Source organism: Chiloscyllium plagiosum, unplaced genomic scaffold (assembly GCF_037043375.1).
Source record: "Chiloscyllium plagiosum isolate Xiang-an unplaced genomic scaffold, Cpla_swu_hap1 HiC_scaffold_1, whole genome shotgun sequence".
Taxonomy (NCBI): domain Eukaryota; kingdom Metazoa; phylum Chordata; class Chondrichthyes; order Orectolobiformes; family Hemiscylliidae; genus Chiloscyllium; species Chiloscyllium plagiosum.
Window position 1 is genome coordinate 74,451,430 of NW_028270139.1, and position 22,050 is coordinate 74,473,479.

Genomic DNA, 22,050 nt, shown 5'->3' on the forward strand with positions numbered 1-22,050 from the left:
ACTTGCTAACTATACATCTTATCTTCACATCCAAATCATTTATATAAATGACAAAAAGTAGAGGACCCAGCATCGATCCTTGAGACACTCCATTGGTCACAGGCCTCCAGTCTGAAAAACAACCCTCCACCACCACTCTCTGTCTTCTACCTTTGAGCCAGTTCTGTATCCAAATGGCTAGTTCTCCCTGTATTCCATGAGATCTAACCTTGCTAATCAGTCTCCCATGAGGAACCTTGTCGAACGCCTTACTGAAGTCCATATAGATCACATCTACCGCTCTGCCCTCATCAATCCTCTTTGTTACTTCTTCAAAAAACTCAGTTAAGTTTGTGAGACATGATTTCCCACACACAAAGCCATGTTGACTATCCCGAATTAGTCCTTGCTTTTCCAAGTACATGTACATCCTGTCCCTCAGGATTCCTTCCAACAACTTGCCCATCACCAATGTCAGGCTCACCGGTATATAGTTCCCTGGCTTATCCTTACCACCTTTCTTAAATAGTGGCACCACATTAGCCAACCTCTAGATCAGGTCTTGGGGATTTATCCACTTTTATGTGTTTCAAGTCATCCAGCACTTCCTCCTCTGTAATATGGACATTTTTCAAGATGTCACCATCTATTTCCCTACACTCTATATCTTCCATGTGCTTTTCCAGATATCCTTTAAACATATCCTTGTTATATTGTTTTCCATAAAATTGGTGACTACATAAAAATATTTCCTGCAATCATACAATTAAAAAGCGATTCCATTTGGCAGTGAATATTTTCTGGCAGCTTTCACAGAATTGTACTCCATTTCCACAAAACAATAGAATTGTTCAGACCTTATAGTAAAAGCAGCATTCTCTCTCATTTTTTGTTGTTCCTGCATAGACACCTGAGTATTGTGTGTGGTATGTCTGAACCAGCACGGAAGTCATTCGGTAGAGCATGATTAAATGTATATGGGGTTTCTCGAATGTTGCATGGCTGCATGCATATGCACCTTATGCACCAAAGGGTGAATGTGTCCAATTTTATTGGTAACCTTTGCAATTTCATTTATCAGTGGTCGCCAAGTAAAGGCCGAAGCAGAAGTTCCAGTCCAACCCGCTCTCGCTCTACCAGTCCAGCCCGTGCACTGGTAGGTTATTTTGAAGTGATGATTGCTGTGACTCATACAGTTTACAGCAATGGTCTTTAATTATCAGACATAGTTAATGTAGATTTAATTGTGTTTTTCAAATCTAATTTCTTAAATTTACCTCAGCTGGGAGTGTCGGGGGTTGCAAGGATGGTTTGGACTCCTGCTTTTGACTGGGATTATAAGTCATGTTATATGGAAGAAACATGACTAACTCCAACCCAGACTTCTGCAAACTGAAACCAAATACTTTCCAAGGCATGAATCTTTTCCCTGAGCAAACCAAAAACAATTCCTGACTCTTATAACCTGAAAGCAAGCTAATACTCCTCAATGTTTACTCTGTTTGAGCATAAAACTGTCTCAGTGCAAACAAACTCCCATTATCAACCATCTCAAAATGGTTTAAAAAGAAATCTTGGCTCCAGAAATATTGATGAGTTAATCAGTAAACCCATTTCAATACACAGACAATACCCATTTGCCACTTTTAAAATGCAAACATTTAAAATGCAAATTGCTACAGTGTTGTCATCAGCCACATACAGGTAGTTCTTCCATAACCCGATAGCTTTGATCCTGTGCAAACCCACATTACAGAAAAGTTGTGCTTTAGAAACAGCACTTAAAGTGTAGACGATGTAATTAAGATACAGCCGGCATACATTTTAGAAGTTTGCGCTTTAGAAACAGTGTCCCCAATTCATCCATCGCATTGTATCAAACTCACCTTAATGAAATGCATTTTACAGCTGAACAACCTGTATCCCACTGACACTAATAGCATGATGAACTGTGAGCCTTTGGTTTGCCCACAGTTCCTGATAGTTCGGACATACCCCAGGCAGGGATCTGAACCTTGAGGATGGTCAGGTGGTGACTGTTTATGTGTCTGAAAGGCACTTTATTCCATTGGGTCTTTCTCACAGAACAGACGGGGTTTCCCAACTGGTTCTCTGACTGTTTGGAGAGACCCCATTGACCTGACAGAATCCCAATCAATATATTGGTAGGATGTCACGTGTTATCTATGAGCTATCCAATATTTCATTCAGAACAAGTACATTTATGCAAAGTTGTCGCAGAAGATGACAGGAAGAATATATTGGTTTTGAAGAGGTACCATGCAGATTCACTAAAAATCTTTAAAGACTTAAATTGTGAGGAGAAAGTATATAAATTTAATTTGTACACCCTTGAGTTTATGATTTTGAAGGGTGATTGAACTGAGATCTTTAAAATCTTTAAGGGAACCTTACTGATGCCAGGGTTGGCCACCAGCAAAGTTGCTAAGAAGCTGGTCATCTCATGATCTGCAAAACATTATGTATGCAATTTTGTGACCTGCACTTGCTTGGCTTTATGCCTCCAGGAAAAGAAACCCTCTTAAAATCAAGACCATTGTGTTGAAGAAACAGAGAATTCCACCTTGGGAGTAGAATACCCACAGGGGATGAGCATTAATGCAGATTACCTGGACCATGGCTATTCGACAGTTTTTCGGGCTTTAATTTGCATTGCTGATACAATTCTTGAGGTAACCATTTCATGAAAATGATGGATCCAGAGAACACTCCTGCCTCTACTATTTTGCTGGAAGTTGTAGTAATGACACATGAAGTATGTTTTAGCTGTCAGTCCCATCTATTAATAATGGTCATTGATTTTGAGTTAACATGTTATTGTGGTTTGCCTAATATCTGTGAGGGGGCTCCACTGAGGATCAGTGAGAATTGGAATAAGTCCTTTGCCTTGATTTTGAGCTGCACTGGGTAGGTTTGATGATTGCACCTTCTTGACTGTCTCCTTGCATTTTCTTTAAACATTTCTTGTTTCATGCAGTGAAAATGAACAGTTGTTTCACAGCTGTAAGATTGAGAGCTTACATTTTATCTTGTGTTTTTACAGACTTCTCGAAGCCGTAGTCCTTCCCCCATCAGACGGAGCATTAGTCCCAGTAAGTAAGAAAGCATTTTTAATGCAACAGTATGAAGTAGTTGAGAGGTTTGTTTGTGAATACATGGTACATTTCTCAAAGCAATGTAATGGTTTCATTTACTTGGTTGGTTCATGAGTATCCCTGTACTTGATGCATTACATCAATGCAGTTTACAAACCGAGGTATCATTGCATTGATATATGCTTAACGGGGGAAAATGCTCGAGTCTGGGACTTTTCGAGAAGGATCTGTAACGGCTCTCTGAGGAAGTATGACAAGGAGCTTGACAATTGAAGTCTCTTTAGCAGAAGATTCTAAAACGATTGCAGACTGTTGGTGATGAGGGAGGAAGTGGGCAATTAGATGATTAGATGAATTAGTTTGTCCTAAGTTTCAAAAGTTTACTTCCATTTGTTTTTTTGAGGATTGTGATTAATTCCTATTTGTTAATTTAATCTATTTGAGGGTGTGGTTAATGTGTGTGTTTCATAATGCTCACTATAAAAGCAGTTAACCAAACTGCATTAGATGTCCTAATTCCGTTGGGTGTATCTGAGTCATATAAGATGTAAAGACTTTTTTTAACTAGATAGATTGACCTTGTATATTTTTAGCAAATGAACACTTGAGCAAAGATAACAAACAAGTGATTTGATACAAATATATCTGAGGTGCTTGCAGAGGAAGAATTAACCAGGTATTGGGGGGATGGGATAGGTGGTGGGGAGCATTTGTATAGATGGATGGAACATGTGCTAAAGATTTTGTGTCCACATCTCTCACAGGTCACTCTATGTTGGGAGCATCTAACTCCCTGCAATGAAATCATACACTTATAATAGCAGTGTATTTGTAAAGTTGCTGGATAATAATATCAGTGTATTTGTAAGGTTGCTAGATTAAAAAGTGAAAAGTAATAGTGATGACAATGGTGCCTATATTTATTAAGCACTACATTGCTGCCAGAATTGTGGGATTATTAGTTGCTACCCTGGGTTGATTTCATCCCAAGTGCCATGGTAATATGGACGTCCACGTCACTTATAGTGCTCCCTGTCTGTGGGAATGTTGGAACCAAAGAGGGTGTCTCCTGGTCAGGGAGTGGATTTTTGCACAGTGAATTTCTCCCATGCTGTGACTGTCAGTAAGCCAGTGGTAGGAGCATGTGGTCTTAAAAGCGTGAGCTGGGATACTATCAGCTGACAACCAGCAGGGATATTGCGGAATGTTCTTCCGTCAGCCCTGGCTCTTTTCGCAAAGTCAGGAATGCATAATGTCCCTTTCAACTGTTTGATTATTGGTGGAAGGGAAAGAGTGGAGCCCTGGCAAAGATCCCCCCACCCCTAACCATCTACCTGGGATATGTCATTCTGATGCCCTCCTACTTTGGAATAATAATCCTTTGTAAAATGTGTTTTTGAAAGGAGGAGATAAAATGAATGCAAACTAACTGTCTATTTTTCTGAAAATACTCCTGCTTTGTGCAGCACACTGTATTTTTCTTACTGTTACAATAAGTCTAATTCCAGACAGAATCTTACTATAATGTTGCAGCTTTAAGACATTATGTGGGCAGACGTAAGCCCCACACAGTGCAAGTGGAGACCAAAGCAATTCAAACTGTCTTTTGTGTGGTACCACAAAATTCTAATGAAACATTTTGATTGAGATAATTGCCAGTGTCTCATAGTTTCAAGCAGAACATGAGGTAGAACATCACATATGCCATTCCAGTGGGTTTGCAATTTATTTATTGGTTAGTGTTTTGTCACGACATTGTCAAATACAGATGGACTGGCTCTTGCTATCGGAATGCCTGTTAAGGTGAGCTTATCAGAGCTAGTTCCTAGAGTGGTACTTCCAGTGACAAAACTGACTGACAGCATCCAGTACTCCCAGCACAGCCATGACAGATTCATAGTGAGAAACCTCCAGTCATAATGTAGAGCCAAGACAAATCAGTGCCATCTGAAGAAAACACAAAATCCACTGCTGGACAGAGAGTTCAATTTCTTACACCTTGTTTTATAATATTCTCAATTCTTGTCAGGAGAACGTACAGGAGGCTCAGAGTCCATTTTCTTTGATGCTATTTCTTTCAGAAAACTGACATCTATCGTTGTTTCAGACTGAGGATATGCCGGGACACTGCCACAGAGTGTGTATTTCATTGGACCCAGACCGGCGACCTGAAGGGTCATCATGCCCTGGGCTGTTAAAGTGATAGCTGCTCCAGATTTTGCATGCAGTTGGCTGCTTCCACCTGGGAACCTGTGTGGGATCACCTCAATCCTCAACCTATAAACATATCGAGACTGTTATTGATGCAGTTTGTGCCACTTCCTCTCACATTCCTGTGACAAGGTCCGTTTTACAGACTGAGTTGTAGGCTTTGGCCAATATAGCTGGCCTCTCCCAGGTGCAGGGAGCTGTAGACTGTACAGACATTACACTGAGAGCACCATTTCATAATGCAGATGATTTCATTAACAGAATAGGTTTCCATTTCATCAACATACAACTAACTTGTGATCATCAATACTATAAGAGCATAAGATAGAGGAGCAGAATGGGCTGTTTGGCCCATTGAGTCTGCTCTGCCATTTGAACATGGCATCTGTTTTTCAGAGTCGAAAAGTGTGGTGCTGGAAAAGCACAGCCAGTCAGGCAGCATCCGAGGAGCAAGAGAGTCGACATTTCATAACATTCCTGATGAAGGGCTTACATTCGAAACATCAACTCTCCTGCTCATCGGGTGCTACCTGATCTGCTGTTCTTTTCCAGTGCCACACTTTTCGACTCTGATCTCCAGCATCTGCAGTCCTCACTTTCTCGCATATGTTTATCAGTCCCATTCTCCTGCCTTCTCCCTGTAATCTTTGATCCCCTTACTAGTCAAGAATCTACCCAACTCTGTCTTAAGTATACTCGATGACTCCACAGCCCTCTACAGCAAAACATTCCGGAGATTCACCACCCTCTGGCTGAAGAAACTTCTCATCTCAGTTCTAAAGGGCTGTCCTTTCACTCTAAGGCAATGTCTTGGGTCCTAGACTCTCCTGCTACTGGAAACATTTTTTCCATGTCAACTCTATTCAGGCCTCTCAGTAAACTCCATCGAGTACAGCGGTCATAGAAAAGCCCTTCATCTTTGGGCTCATTCTTATGAACCTCCTCTGAACCCCTCCAATGCCAGTATATCCTTCCTTAGATAAGGAGCTCAGCCCTGCTTACAAAAGCTGTTACCTGGACTGGAAGATTTGAATTATAAGGAGAGGCTAGACAGGCTGGGAGATTTTTCCCTGGAACATCAGAGGCTGAGGGGTGACCTATAGAATCATGAGAGGCACAGATAAGGCCAAGAGCCAAGGTATTTTTTCAAAGGTAAAGGAATCCAAAACTAGAGGGCATAGGTTTAGGGTGAGAAAGGAGAGGTTACAAAGGACCTGAGGAGTAACTTTTTCATGCAGAGGGTGGTGCAATTATGGAATGAGCTGCCAGAGGAAGTTGCAGAGGCAGGTACAAATACCACATTTAACAGATATTTGGACAGCTACATAAATAAAAAAAGGTTTAGAAAGGTATGGGTCAAAGCCAAGCAAATGGAACTAGTTCCGTTCAGGAAACCTGATTGGCATGGGTGAATTGGACTGAAAGGTCTGTTTCCATGCTGTATGTCACTATGACTCTATAGTATTCTGAATGCTCAAAGTTTGGGAGAAGATTTGTAGCTCGGGTGCTCGTTGTTGTGGTTCTGTTCACCGAGCTGGAAGTTTTTGTTGCAAACGTTTCATCCCCTGTCTAGGTGACATCCTCAGTGCTTGGGAGCCTCCTGTGAAGCGCTTCTGTGGTGTTTCCTCCAGCATTTATAGTGGCCTGTCCTTGCCGCTTCCGGTTGTCAGTTTCAGCTGTCCGCTGTAGTGGCCGGTATATTGGGTCCAGGTCTATGTGTTTGTTGATGGAGTTTGTGGATGAGTGCCATGCTTCTAGGAATTCCCTGGCTGTTCTTTGTTTCGCTTGCCCTATAATGGTAGTGTTGTCCCAGTCAAATTCATGTTGCTTGTCGTCTGCGTGTGTGGCTACTAGGGATAGCTGGTCGTGTCGTTTCGTGGCTAGTTGATGTCTAAATGCGGTCTGACCACAGCCTTATACAGTCCCAGCTGTACATCCCTGCTCTTGTATTCTAGCTCCCTTGAAGAGAATGCTAACATTGCATATACCTTCCTAGCCTGAATGCTATGTTAACCATAAGAAAATCCTGAACTAGATCTTGTCCACTGGCTCTGCAGTGCCTACCTTGCTCATTGCCTCCTCAAAGAATTCTAACAGACCTATCCGGCATGATCTCTGCCTTTACCAAGCCGTGCTGATTCCGGCCTATTTTACCATGCACTTCCAAGTACTCTGCAATTTAGTCCTTAATAATGAACTCTAAAATCTTACCAAGGACTGAGGTCAGGCTAGCAGGCCTATAGTCTCCTGTCTTCTGTCTCCCTCCCTTTGTAAATAGAATTGTAATGCTAGCCATATTTCCATCCTCTGGGATTCTCCCTGACTCTAGTTATTCCTGAAAGATCACCAACAATGCCTCTACAATCTCCCCAGCTATCTCCTTCAGACGCTGGGGGTAGTCCTTCTGGTCCAGGTGATTTATCCATCTTCTGACCATTCAGCTTTCCCAGTACTTCTCCTTAATGACAGCTGCTGAACTCACATCTACCCCTGACTCTCTTGAAGTTCTGGTATGCTACTGGTGTCTTCCATGTGAAAACCTGATGTAAAGTACATATTCAGTTCCTCTGCCATTCTTTTCGTCCCCATTACTACTTCTCCAGCCTCATTTTTCAAGATCCAATGTCCACTCCTGCCTCTCTCTTACCTTTTATATATCGACAAAAGCTCTTGAAATTTTCTTTTACATGACTAGTTAGCTTATCCTCATATTTCAACTTCTGTCCTCTTATTATGTTTTTAGTTGTCCTTTGTTAGTTTTTTAATGGCTTACCACTAATCGTCTGGCTTACCACTAATCTTCACCATATTGTTTGCTATTCTTTTGTTATTATCTTATCCCTGCCTTCCCTTGTCAGCAATGGTTGCCTTGTCATCCCCTTAGTATGCCTCTTCTTCCTTGAGATGAATTTCTGCTATGGCTCCTGAATTACCCCCAGATACTCCTGTCATTGCTGCTCCACCATCTTCCCTGCTCGGCTTCCCTTCCAAACAACTCTGGCCTGTTCCTCCCTAGTGTCTTTGTTGTTACCTTTACTCAATTGTAATGCCATTACATCTGATTCCAGCTTCTCCCTCTCAAACTGCAGGATGAATTCTATCATGTTGTGATCATTGTTCCCTAAGGATTCCCTCATCTTAAGTTCCCTAATCAAGTCTGTCTCATTACACACCACCAAATCCTGTATTGCCTGTTTCCTAATGTGTTCCACCACAAGCTGCTGCAAAATAAAAACCATCTTGTAGATATTCAACGAATTCCTTTTCTTGAGGTCTGCTACCAACCTGATTTTCCCAGTCCACTTACATATTGGAGTCCCCCAGGATTATTATAATAGTCCCTTTCTAACATGCTTTTATATCTCCTGATTTATTTGCTGCCGCACATCCTGACTACTGCGAGGAGGCTTGTACACAACTCCCAACACAGTCTTTTTTTCCTTTGTGGTTCCTCAATTCTACCTGTACAGGTTCTATGCCGTTGACCCGATATTGCTTCTTGCTATTGATTTTATTCATTTCTCTTTAAGAAGGTGACCCTATCCCCTCTGCCCATTTATGGGTCCTTTCGATTGAGCGCATAACCTTGGATATTTAGTTCCGCCCAAAACCCATTTACAGCCATGTCTCTGATACTCACAACATTGAATCTGCCAATTTCAATCTGCGCTATAAGCTCATTTACCTTGTTTTATATATTGAGTGATTTAAGTACAACACCCGTTGTGCTGCATTGACTGCTTCCCTTCTCATTGCTATCCCTTTATCAACTGTGCCTGAATTTTGATTCCTGAGCCTTTCCATACCCTGTGTTTTCAGTCATTCTGGAAACTTTAATAACCTCTTTCTGAGTTCTTCTGCCAATTTATAGTCCTTCTGACCACCTATTTAGCCGTTCAGCTAGGATCCTGGACCCAGATCGGTTCAGATGGAGCTCATCCCAATGGTTCAGTTCCTTCTAGGCCCAGTACTGTTGCCAGTGCCCATGAAATAGAACCCCTCTTGCCCATACCAGAGTGTTAGTCACCTGTTTACTTCCCTAATTATCTTATCTCTGTGTCAATTTGCATGTGGCTTGGACAATAATCCAGAGATTATAACCCTTGAAAGTTCTTTCATTTCTTTAATGTTTTCTTTAATTTTGTTACTAATTTCTGATATTCTCCAAACATGACCTCTTGTCTCTTTTATTGGTGGCAATAAATAGCCTCCTGGACCACAGTGCAGTAGTGAGTTTTCCCATCCTCCCTACAGCCTTTCTCCTCATTCATACAGGAAGTAAGTACCATTTACCTGTTAGACAAGGCCAAGAACTGAGTCTCTTGCAATATTAAATTCAGGATCCCTCTACCTGCCTCACTTGTAGTGGATAGTCAGAGGCTTTTTCTCAGGGTGGAAAGCTCAACTATAAAGAAGACGCAGGTTCAAGGTAAGAGGGGGAAAGTTTAGTGGAGAAGTGCAGGGACAGTTTTCACACAGAGAGTGGTGCTTCAGGTGCAATCCCTTGGACTTGTACAGGTCCCACCTTTCCAGAGGTATTCCACTGATCCAGTATTCTAAAGCCCTCCTTTATGTTTCAAATCTTCATCCATACATAGATTTCTTCTGTCTCCCTATTCCTAGACTAACCAGCGCATGGCACCAGGAGTAATCCAGAGAATCCAACCTCTGGGGTACTGTTTTTTAATCTGCTATGCCTCATCCCTCTTTCTATCTATGTTGTTGGTCCGAATATGAACCACAACCTCTGACTGTTCACCATCTCCCTTCAGAATACCCTGCAACCAAACAGTAATATTCTTATCTGGCCCCATGCAACATACCATCATGGAGTCATGTCTGTGGCTACAGAAATGCCTATCTATACCCTCTCCATTGAATCTTCTACCACCATAGTTTAGCATCTCTTACTGCACCCCTTACATGCAGCTGGGCTCTAACTGTATTCCCCAAAGGAACCATCACTCTCACCATTTTCTAATACAGAAAATTTGTTCTTGAGCGAGAAGAACTCTGGGGCTTTTCTGACTATCTGCTTGCTATCTTTCTTCTGATTAATGGTCGACCATTCCTAATATAGCTCACTCTTCACAAAACGCCTAACTGCAACACCCGAATGCAGGATACTCTTCCACAAATGTCTCACTGCTGAACACAGGGCACTCTTACCAGAATTTTTTAAATTGGAAAAAATATACTTTATTCATACACAGAATGCCTCATCACCAGAACTTTTTAGATTACGTAGTGTGGAAACAGGCCCTTCGGCCCAACAAGTCCACACCAACCCGCCGAAGCGCAACCTACCCATACCCATTCCTCTCCATTTACCCCTGCACCTAATACTTCAGGCAATTTAACATGGCCAATTCACCTAACCTGCACATTTTTGGACTGTGGGAGGAAACCGGAGCACCCGGAGGAAACCCACGCAGACACGGGGAGAATGTGCAAACTCCACACAGTCAGTTGCCTGAGGCGGGAATTGAACCCGGGTCTCTGGCACTGTGCCGCCCACTGAGCACCAAGACATTACTTGACTGATGGTGAGAAGGGCACTGACCGTCAGATCCATCGTGTATGCCCAGTTGGTCTATGCCATCACACGCTGCCCTTGAAGCAGCTGTGAGACGGTAGGGACTGTCACAGATTTCCTGATGGAATGTGCCCTTGCAAAGGAAATCTGAAGAGAGATGCAGTGGTTCTTGTCTGGGCTTGTCCAAGAAGCTCTATCACATAGGACTCTGTGTTCAGATCTATACAGTCTTTGCATATGGAGAAAAAAGCAAACATTGGGTTTGACTTTCTCAATAGTTACAACAAACTCAAAAGCTTTGGTGTGTCCCTCAGCACATATTCCTGGATCTTGGAATGTATCTATAACACTTGGTTGAGATCAATATTTTTCCACTGGAAGACCAATTTGTTTCGGGCAGACCAAGGAGAATCTTTCAGCAAGTTAAGGTCCTCCAGATGCAGTGTGCATCCTGGGAACAGCCCATACAGCCCCCAGCCCTGCATGATGGAGCTGCTTGGAGCAAGCCTCGATAAGAACCACTGCATCTGTCTTCAGACTTCCTTTACAAAGGCACGTTCCAGCAGGAGATCCCCTTGGAACCGCTTCAAGGGCAGCGTGCAGTGGCACTGACCGACTGGGTGTACATGAAGGATTTGATGGGCAGTGCCCTCCTCACCACCAGCCAAGCAATGTTTGTGGAAATGTTGTGATGATGAGACATTTTGCCAATGACTTTGACAGTCTGCTCAGGGAACAACCTGATAAGATCCACCCTCTCCTTTTCCTGCAAGGTCTCAAGGATGCAACATGCTGACAACTTCCTGATGGACGTATGGTCAAAGATGTGGTTCTTTACAAATTTATCCATAAAGGACAGGTGATATGGAATGTTTCAACCTCTTGGAGCATTCCACAGCAACGAGACCAGTCCCATCCTTTGCAACACTGGGGACAGGAAAATCACACTATGTAGTGACATTTGGTGTTTGCATACTGAGGGTCTATGCAATGCCTCACTGTGATGCTGAGAGCAAGATTCTATGTCTGGACTGTTTCACTGTGATGTTGACTGCAGGACACTCTGCCTAGGTGATGAACATCTTTGTAGCCATGTACCATAACAATTCTGTGAGTCTGTAACTTAATCAAAGCATATAGTTTGATTAGTCCAGCACAATCTGCCTTTACATATATGTACTTCTTATGCTCATGTAACTTGAGCCTCTCCAAATGCTTGTTAATTTTTTTTCCTCATTATTGTTTCAAAAACATACTCACTTTGACCATCAAACTCAGCAGCCTGTAATTGCTAGGACTGTGCTTGCACTCTTTGCTGAATAAGGATGTCACATTTGCCATTCTGTAATCCTCTGACAACTTTCCCATCTATAGGGGAGACTGGGAGACGATAACAAGTCGTTCTGCTACCTCCACTTCCACTTGTTTTAGTAACGTGAGATGTAAACTATTCTGACCAGGTGACTCACCCATTTTTAAGCTGAACCAGTCTTTCTAAGACCTTCTCCCTCTCAATATTTTGCTCTACTGATGCTTTCTCATATTCCTCTTCTTTACACGCCATTGAAAATTAGGCATTTTCTCAAAAGTTAGCTTAATTTTAATTTACAAAATGTTTATGACAGTTAAGTTGACCCATGTATATAACTTATAAGATTTACTAATACTTTTTTCTGCTTACTTAGGACGTTGAAGCAATTGAAGTTCAAGGATTAACAGATTGATGGACTTCTGAAAGCACCCCATGATATCAGGAATTTAATTAACAGAAGTTGATTAATGTGAACATTTTCTGCATGATCTCATCTTTCTAGAAAGGAATTCTCTTTGTGTGTTTTTTGTGTGTTGCTTAATTGTTAAGAATTATTAAATACATTCCTTGTACAGTATCGTCCTAAGACCTATGTTAGCAGTCACATATACTTAACAAGATCCATGGATGAATATTCATAAATTCTTGAACACAGTAACGCAACTGATAAGACAACTAAGTGCATGGAATATTTGCCTTTGCGTGTAGGAATGGTGAAGACAGGAACAGGCAAATTGTCTTAAATTTTCACAAATCTCTAGTTAGACCTCAGCCAGAGTATTGTGTATGGTTCTTGGCATTCCACTTTTGAAAGAAAGCATTTTATCATGCTGATACCGGTGACTTCAATTATATGGAGAGGTTCGAGAAAGTAGGCCTTTCTCTTTAAAGGGGAGACCTAATAGAGACAGGAGAAAGTGAGGACTGCAGATGGTGGAGATCAGAGCTGAAATGTGTTGCTGGAAAAGCACAGCAGGTCAGGCAGCATCCAAGGAGCAGGAGAATTGACGTTTCGGGCATGAGCCCTTCTTTTCTCATCGGTTCTCCTGCTCCTTGGATGCTGCCTGACCAGCTGCGCTTTTCCAGCAACACATTTTCACCTAATAGAGACACTTGACAGGCCATGAGTAGAGAGGAAACTGTCAGAAATAGGTCGATAGTTGGAGGCATTGATTTAACATGATGATGTAAAGAAAGAATTCTCCTAATTTCCTCCTTGGTTCTGTTATCATAAGGTTGTGAGGGGCTGGAAAATATTCTCTGTAAGGATGGTGGGATCAGATTGCATAGAAATGTTCAATCGGCGATTGGACATAACTTGCAGGGCTATGTGAAAAAAGCAGGTCAGCAGGACTAAACTGAATAGCTCTTTGAAAGAGCTGGAATGGCACAAAAGTCCAAAGGGAGTCCTCTGGTGCTGTAGAGTTCTGTGCTTCTATGATGAAATGTGGGTAAATCATTCCTGATTTTACAGCAGCTGTAATTGCAAAATACATTAATAGGGATGGAAGGAATTTAGCTGAAAGAATACAGCTAAAACCTTTAATTGCATAAATAATAAAACATTCTTTAAAAGTCCTAGCTATTTTCAGTCTTAAATACTACAAAAAGAGCACAACATTAACTGAAAATAAAACACTGCAGATGCTGGAAATCTGAAATAAAATAAAACAATGCTGCAAACTCTCAACAGGTCTGGAAGTGTCTTGGGAGCAAAGGTATTATTTTTATTATTTCAATTCAATGACCCTGAGTTGGAATGGTAAAAGAACCAGTTGTAATGAAAGGTCAGTGGCCTGAAATGTTAACACAGCCTTCCTCTCTCCATGGAGGCTTCTTGACCTGTGGAGCATATATTGCCAAATTTAAGCAGGTTTTTATTCTAATGAAACCAGGGTCATCGAAACCCAACTATGGTGCTGAATATGACACACAGGTAAAACAGTTTCATGTGTAACTGAAATCTGAAATGTTTTAAATCATTTGAAGTTTTACAACTATACCAAGTTTGGTTGTATAATGACTGTTCAATAAGTATAATACTGTTTGTTAATTCTTTTAATTATGTTATAATTATTCAACTTGCAAATGAAAACACATGAGGTTCCACAGCTATCAGTGACCCAATAGAATCAAAAAGCAGGAAGTGGTAACACCTTTGTTCTGCAGTAGGAAAATACTTTAATTGCCAAGATATTTGATTATGGCAGCAGAATTATGACTTAGCAGACTTTACCAGATTGTTCAGGTATTAACGTCTATCAGTGGAATGGAATGAAAAGCATTAATAGTACCTTACTTACAGGCAAACTGTTTCTACTCATTTCTATGTAACATTCCATCCTCTGTTTCTCAAATTCCTTCATCAAAATTTTAAGATTGAGACCTTTTACCTAATATTCTCCTTCTATTTCAATGTCATATTCTCACAACACAGAGCCCCTACTTTATACATCAGAATTTCCCCTGATTTCTACAGGTCTTTTGAAAATGTATTGTATAATCCTACCACAAAAGTGCAATGATCATTATTTTATGGCACATCAGTACAAACAATATTGAGAGAATAGCTAAAGATTAAAAGTTCACAGTTAACTTCAAAATTTTAACCCTCAAGCTTGGAAAATGTATTACGCAGCTGTGAGCGTATATGCGCATGGTTTAGCATTGGTATCTTCACTGTTTTAAAATGTTTTATAACCTGCACACAAGCACTTTATTGGAGATCAATATCATCCATCAATAGCCAAACAGAACTGAGATGGTGTAATCTGTTGGTTGAGGGAACACCCTATTGTTTACCTCCCTTCAACTTCACCTCCATCCCCACCCCCATTCATAATCTGGTGATTGATTAATGTAATTAAAAGTGGGAAGCATAGCAACTGATTTTTTTTTTACTTATCCACACCTTCATTTTTAAAAAACATTTATAATATCAGTGCTTACAGAATTTGATTGGATGAAGCCTTGTCTTTTCGACCAAAAGAGCTAGGTTCAAACCCAGCAGATAGGACAACAATATTCAATGCCTTTTGGCTGTTTAGGATCTTCATCAAATGAGTTTGGATAATTTAAAACCAGTAACATCAGGTGTTGGCCCATGTTATCAAATTGGCAACTTCAGAAAACTGATGAAGGAAGTAGAAAAATATTACAGTTGGAGTGGAGTGGCTCTGCTAAAAATAGTGTTGAGGCACACGGCTGGGGCAGAATAGGAGGAGCTTTACTTTACAGCTGGGTCTGCTTGATCTGTGCTTAGTGCTAACACTGAGCGTCTGAAATGAGAAGGTGTTTCATTTCCTTACATTAATCTTCTTCATCTTGACAAGCACAAAGCTTATCAATCTTTTTGAAGGGGAAAAGGGAATTATGAGGACTAAAATTTGAACATTGCATGGGAATTAACGTGCATTGTAATTTAGTTGTTTCTTTCCCAAAACAACTTTAACATCTGGCAAAAGAATATCCCGTGGTGTGTATGCACCCTGTACTTGTTACCCTCGGATGGTCAGTCAGTTAAAGATTCAGCATCCAAAATATTTGAAGGAAATGTAGTGCCCAAAAATTCTGAAAGTTATCTTGTTCCACAGATTAGTTTTGAGAAGGTGTAAATAAGGCCTAGAGAACATTCTGTTGGCCCACATGGACAATCCCTGACTCAGAAATACTGTCCCTCCAGAGGTAACAACTTGGTAGCAATGATTATAAAATGAACAATGCATACATTCTTAACTTTCACTTCTACCTGCTGTATTCAAAGAGAAACATTCCCCTGTATCCACCTGAGGAAGGGAAGGACAGAATTTTATTAGCCTGGAGTGCATTGTTAGCATGTAAATGCCCAAAGCTATTCTCCAGAGATTGACCATATTGATTCAGGTTACACGTTCCATTAAAGATTTTACACTTAGCAGTGTTCAAAACCAGATGCAGAATCAGATTTTGCTCATGTGACATCAATATTGAATAATTTTGAATTTGTACATAAGTACAATCTGCTTTACACTGTAGTATTGCATCCAATGCTTTGGCTTTTGCTTGAAAATAACACTAAACTTTTTTTATGATGTGTGCTTTCTTTTTTTTTCAAAACATTTTATGTTTTTGAACCTTAAGTATTAAATGCCTTTTTATAATGCATCAAATGATTGTATGTTTGGTTTCACTGTACGTGTTGTGATTAGTGAAGTCAAGTTATGTCATGATTCCATTGACTATTATGTGATGAGATGTGTAGTGTGTTTGCAAGAGTATAAAATAATTCCTGCAACTACAAATCTTCGTGTGATGCTTGGAAATAGTCAGGGGTTTTGGATTTAAGTGAGTTACCGCTGTTTGTGATGAGGTGCTGAAGCCTGACTCTGCTCAGGTTCTCCATTTTTGTACATAATACATCTTGGAGGCAACTCTGGTGCACATAGGCTTGCTCATGTATTAGACCATCAAAACAATGTTCATGATGGCTATTTTCGATATTGTGCCTCAACAATGCATGTAGATATTCATCACTATATATTCAACAATGAATATCTCAACAATGCATGTAGATATTCATCACTATATGCGTGCTGCATAGGTAGCTCCCTTCTGATTTTGGGATGAAAATTGGATTTTTGATCATAAGAGAGAGACACAGCGAGGCTGATTTTCACAGACTAATGTCTTGTCCCTAAAGACTTTGGAAAAACATTCAGCCTGCAAGTATTTCAGACCATTTCTTAAGTGTGCGCCTAGGGTGTTCAATAAATGCCTGATCTAGGACCCCTCTGGGAAGTTGGTCTGCCCCATATAGTGGACATTGGACTTGCCCTACCCAGATTTTCTTGCCAGTGATTTTGTCTAACTGTGGTTATCACCAAAAAGGTAAGCTTGATAAAAAAAAACAGATGCAGAGATGAGCAGGAGTGTTCTAGTTCTAGTGTCCATCCCTTGCCTTTTCCCTTCCCCCTGCCCTTTCCCTTCTTCCAACTGACCTCACCCCTCCTCATCTGCCTGCAATGTTTCCCCCAGCAGCTCTCTCAGGGTCACCATTGGTGAACTACGTTTGCTTATTAGATCAGGTCTATTTATAGAGGACATAAGGAACGTACCAAAAGTGTGAGATGCATATTCTTTGTACTTGACAGCAGACTTAAAAGTTTCGAGGTTTGGAAGATGTAACATTTGCATGAGTAATGAAGTAATTTCCCAATAATTTCCGCTCAGTCCAGTAACTAATGATAGCATTCAGATGTAACTGGATTTGTTCACTGTCGTTATATAGAATGCCCCATCTCTTCAGTCACAATTTTATATACTATTAAATATGTGAAGTGGTACCTCAGTTCCTGTCATTTTAGAGGGTTCTTGTTTCAGGTGAAGTTTTTTATGATGAAAGAGTAAAGTATCTCTACTTTTTTCACCTTCAGCTTAGCAAACAAGCTCCATAATCTCTCAACAAGTGAGAGAGGAGAGTTATTCCTCTCTGCACCCACAGACCTCCATTGTCTCCCAGGGCCACTGCAGAGAGGAAACGTTTCCATCATTTACATCTTTTCTGCACTTTATTTGCTTTTGCTTCTTAATTTCTCCTAAATCTATCCCTTTTTGGCTTGAATCTTTATTCCTTTTGTCATTTAATCTTGCCAGCTGTTTCCCTGTCACAGATCTTTCATCTTATAATGTGAGATTTAGTCTCCTGTACAGTCATAAGATCTTGAAGCAGGGATTTCTTATTCCACTGACTTCAGGTCATTACAAATATTAGGGTTAAACAAGGAAAAGAGAGCATTTATGTGGAAGTAAGTCAGTAGTTCACACTAGTTGAGGAAATTGACAAAAGTTCACTCCAGGTGAAAGTGAAGACTGTAGACGCTGGACAACTCACTCCACCCCATACATGAAGATGGCAGAGGCATTACAGAGTCTAAGAGCATTCTCATGTATCTGTAAAGTTCCCTGGTTCCTGCTCTTTTCAATTCTTGTTCAGCATTTGAACACTGGATTAAATTGAGACCACGGAAATACTTCTCACACCTGAGAGCTTGCAATGCTTCCTCAATCAGAGTCTTTGTATTGACTGGTAATTGACATATATCCTCTATTTTCTGTCTTTTGTCCTCATGAGGGCTAAGGGGTAGGAATATGGACTTGAGGACTCTTAAATGACACCTTGCTCCAAAGGTAATCCTGACTTTCTCCCAGAGATGGGGCAAGATCCTGTAAGAACAAGTCTTATCTAGATAGACATCTTGAGATAAAATCCTGTGGTCACCAGGTCATATAATTGATGTTGTCATTATCACCTTTACAGAAAGTTGTCCCTTACTGGGGAAAAATTGAAACAAGATGTCTTCTCCAGTCAATTCCACTAACCATGATAATGGCACGTTTAAAGACACCTATGGGCATTCTCAATGGGAGACCAGTTGCCACTGAAATTGGCAATCTGCGTGGGTACCTAGTGTTCTACTTCGGTAATGATGAGGATGGCTCCCAAGTAGAGTTACACCAAGTAGAATTATAGAATCCCTACAGTGTGGAAAGAGGCCATTTGGCCCATCGAATCTGCACCCAAAGAGCATCCCAGCCCTCTAACCTATCCCTGTAACCGTGCATTGACATGCTAATCCATCTAACCCGCACATCTTTGGACTATGGGAGGAAACTGGAGCACTTGGTAGAAACCCACGCAGACACGGGGAGAATGTGCAAATTTCACACAGACAGTCGCCCCCAAGGATGGAATGGAACTCTGGATCTGCCGCTGTGAGGCAGCAGTGTTACCCACTGAGCCACCCTGCCGCCCTGTTGGAGTTCTGCTACCTGTAACATAGAACGCTCTAAATGATTGGCATGAGCACACTTGAAGTGGGTGGGACATGGCGGGGAATGAAGAGTATGAGGGGATATTAGGAGTGGTGTGGGGTGGGGTGGGGGGTGTGAGTTTACATGGAGAGTAAGTTAAATCTTTTGAAATTACCTTTCAAACATCCACACAATGGTTCACAATTCCTTTGTGAGAAGCTTGCCCAAGTCCACAAACATTACAGGTGGCTAGGAGATAACTGCAGCCACAATGAAGCTGGCAAGATTGGGAATGCCAAATGTGCACACACGCTTATGGGTGTCAGTGAAAATCGGGAGAGGTGCCGAGCATGGGGATGTGAATCCTCGAACCAAGTCTTGTCCATAATTCGTAAAAGATCATGGAATCTTACAATCTGGTTTGTTGATTCTGTTTCTCTCTTTGCAGGATTATGTTTCTTTGGGGCATACTGAGTGATATGATTTGAGGTTACAAAAACCAAACTTCAAAGTACACAGGAAGGGAAAGGTTTTGAATTTTCACTGAAGTTTCATAGACTTTCATAGAAACTCAGGGCAGGAGTAGGCCACTTGGCCCTTCGAGCCTGCTCCACCATCCAATATAGGAGAAAGTGAGGACTGCAGATGCTGGAGATCAGAGCTGAAAATGTGTTGCTGGAAAAGCACAGCAGGTCAGGCAGCATCCAAGGAGCAGGAGAATCGACGTTTCAGGCATGAAGAAGGGGTCATGCCCAAAACTTCGATTCTCCTGCTCCTTGGATGCTGCCTGACCAGCTGCGCTTTTCCAGCAACACATTTTCAGCCACCATCCAATATGGTCATGAATGAAAGAATGATGTATTTATTTATTGTCACTTAGATTATACAGTGAATAATACAGTGAAATACAGTGAAAACTTCAGCAGTTATCAAAATCTGGCACCATTTTGAATAGTTTAAAAATAAAAAGGATAAAAGATTTAACTGAAAGAGAGTCCTGAGCTGACTCACTAATGACACCTTTTTTTTTAGATTAGATTAGATTACTTACAGTGTGGAAAAAGGCCCTTCGGCCCAACAAGTCCACACCAACCCGCCGAAGCGCAACCCACCCATACCCCTACATTTACCCCTTACCTAACACTACAGGCAATTTAGCCTGGCCAATTCACCTGACCTGCACATCCTTGGACTGTGGGAGGAAACTGGAGCACCCAGAGGAAACCCACGCAGACACGGGGAGAACGTGCAAACTCCACACAGACAGTCGCCTGAGGCGGGAATTGAACCTGGGTCTCTAGCGCTGTGAGGCAGCAGTGCTAACCACTGTGCCAACATCCCTGCTCCTGTGCCTTGCCATGGCCTGCACCAGATCCACCAACATAGGGGTCGCTGCTGCCACCTCAATAATGCCAGGAGTCCCCACTCTGGGTCTATTGCAACCAGAACTCTCTGGCTCCCCTGCCAGACCAGGCCACCGCCGCTGCTAACTTGCCAAGAGCCCTGTTCCGGCCGCCCTCCTCTGAGATGCTGGCGCCGCCATTTTGAGAAGTTCACTGCTGCTGCCGCCTCCAATTGCTGGAGGATCTTTGCCACCGCTGCCATCACCAGCCCCAAATGCCGTGAGGATGTCCCTGCTGCTGCTGCCACTGCCAACACTGCCTGTATCTGAAGTGGCTGAGCCATGGACAAGAGCCCACACGCAGCCCTGCTATTTCGCCGCCATCTTGAAGTAGACTCATGGCTGATCCTCTATCTTTATGCCTAGTTTCCACGTTTAACCTGTATCCTATGATGCCAATAACATCTAAAAGATTATCTAGGTCTTTCTTGAACATATTAAGTGACTTGGCCTCCACAGTCTTCTGTGATAGAAAAATCCACAAGTTCACTGTGTTTGAGTGAAGAATGTTTCCTCATCTCAGTTCTAAGTGATCTATGCCATACCCTGAGACTGTGTCCCCGATTCAAGATTCCCCAACCACAAAAAAACATTCTCCCTGCATCAAGTTTGACAGTCATTGATTTTCATGGTCCTTGGACTGATTACCTTCCTGAGGGTTTTGAATGTATTGGACTGGGTACATGAAGATACAAGTTATTCAGCTTTAATGATTGGAATTATGTTCTCCACTTCTGACCAATCCTGTGTTACATCTGAATGATCTTACTCTGTGGGTTACTGAAGAACAGACTAAGCAACGTCAGGCACATTGCTCATTACACTAAATAGCAAGGGAGTTATATAAATCCAGATCCCACGATGATTTATTTTTTGTCAAAACATGTTGGCAACCTGTTTAAAAGCTGCATCTGAGTCTAGGCAATGAGTATTGGGGCTAGGGAGAATTAGTTCTTTATTTAAGCTGTTTGGAGTAAACCAAAACAGCTTTCACCATTTCAGCATTTAGATTTCAGCGAATGTAGACAAGGAGGCTGATTATGAGGGGGAAAGTAGAGTATGGATATAAGCCTGCAGGGAACATATAAACAGACAGTAAAAGCTTTTATAGCCATATAAAGATAAGATTAATAAAGGTGACTCTCGGTCCCCTATAGTCAAAAACAGGGGCAATTATAATGGGGATCAAAGAGATGGCAGACCAATTAAATACATACTTTAGTTCTGGCTTCACAAATGAAAATATAAATAACATCCCAAAAATAAGGGGGAGCACAGACCCTAATGGGAAGGACGAATTGAAAGAAATTCATATCGGTAGGGAAACTGTGTTGGTGAAACCAATAGGATTAAAAACAGATAAATCCTCAGGGGCTGATAACTTTTATTCCAGAGTACTAAAGGAAATGTCCCCAGTAATAGCAGATGCGCTTGTGGTCATCTTCTAAAACTCTAGACTCTGAACAGTTCCTCTGGATTGGAGAATAGCTAATGTAACTTCACTATTTGAGGAAGGTTGAGAGCAAACAATGAATTATAGACTGGGTAGCTTGACAATAATTGTGGAAAAAATACTCGAGTCCATTGTAAAAGATACAAAGCTGAGAACTTTGAAGGCAGTGACAGGATCAGACAGAGCCAGCATGGATTTACAAAGAGAAAGTTGTGCTTGAGAAATTTGCCGGAACTTTTTGAGGATGTCGTT

General features: G+C 41.5%; 1 protein-coding gene and 1 long non-coding RNA gene across 3 annotated transcripts in view; one reads left to right on the forward strand and one right to left on the reverse strand.

Annotated features, from left to right (window-relative positions):
• The window catches only part of spata18 (spermatogenesis associated 18), a 67,720-nt gene extending 54,621 nt beyond the window's left edge, over positions 1–13,099 (forward strand). The window contains exons 11-13 of one of the 2 annotated variants that reach the window (XM_043691102.2): positions 1,061–1,135; positions 3,044–3,092; positions 12,528–13,099. In XM_043691102.2, the coding sequence (XP_043547037.1) occupies positions 1,061–1,135; positions 3,044–3,092; positions 12,528–12,535 (132 nt within the window). In that variant the 3' untranslated portion in view covers positions 12,536–13,099. Of the gene's footprint in view, positions 1–1,060; positions 1,136–3,043; positions 3,101–12,527 lie in introns of those variants that run through there. The other variant, XM_087988040.1, reaches the window with a different exon arrangement.
• LOC122550433 (uncharacterized) overlaps positions 1–22,050 on the reverse strand; it is a 53,861-nt gene that overhangs the window by 9,828 nt on the left and 21,983 nt on the right. The window lies entirely within an intron of this gene.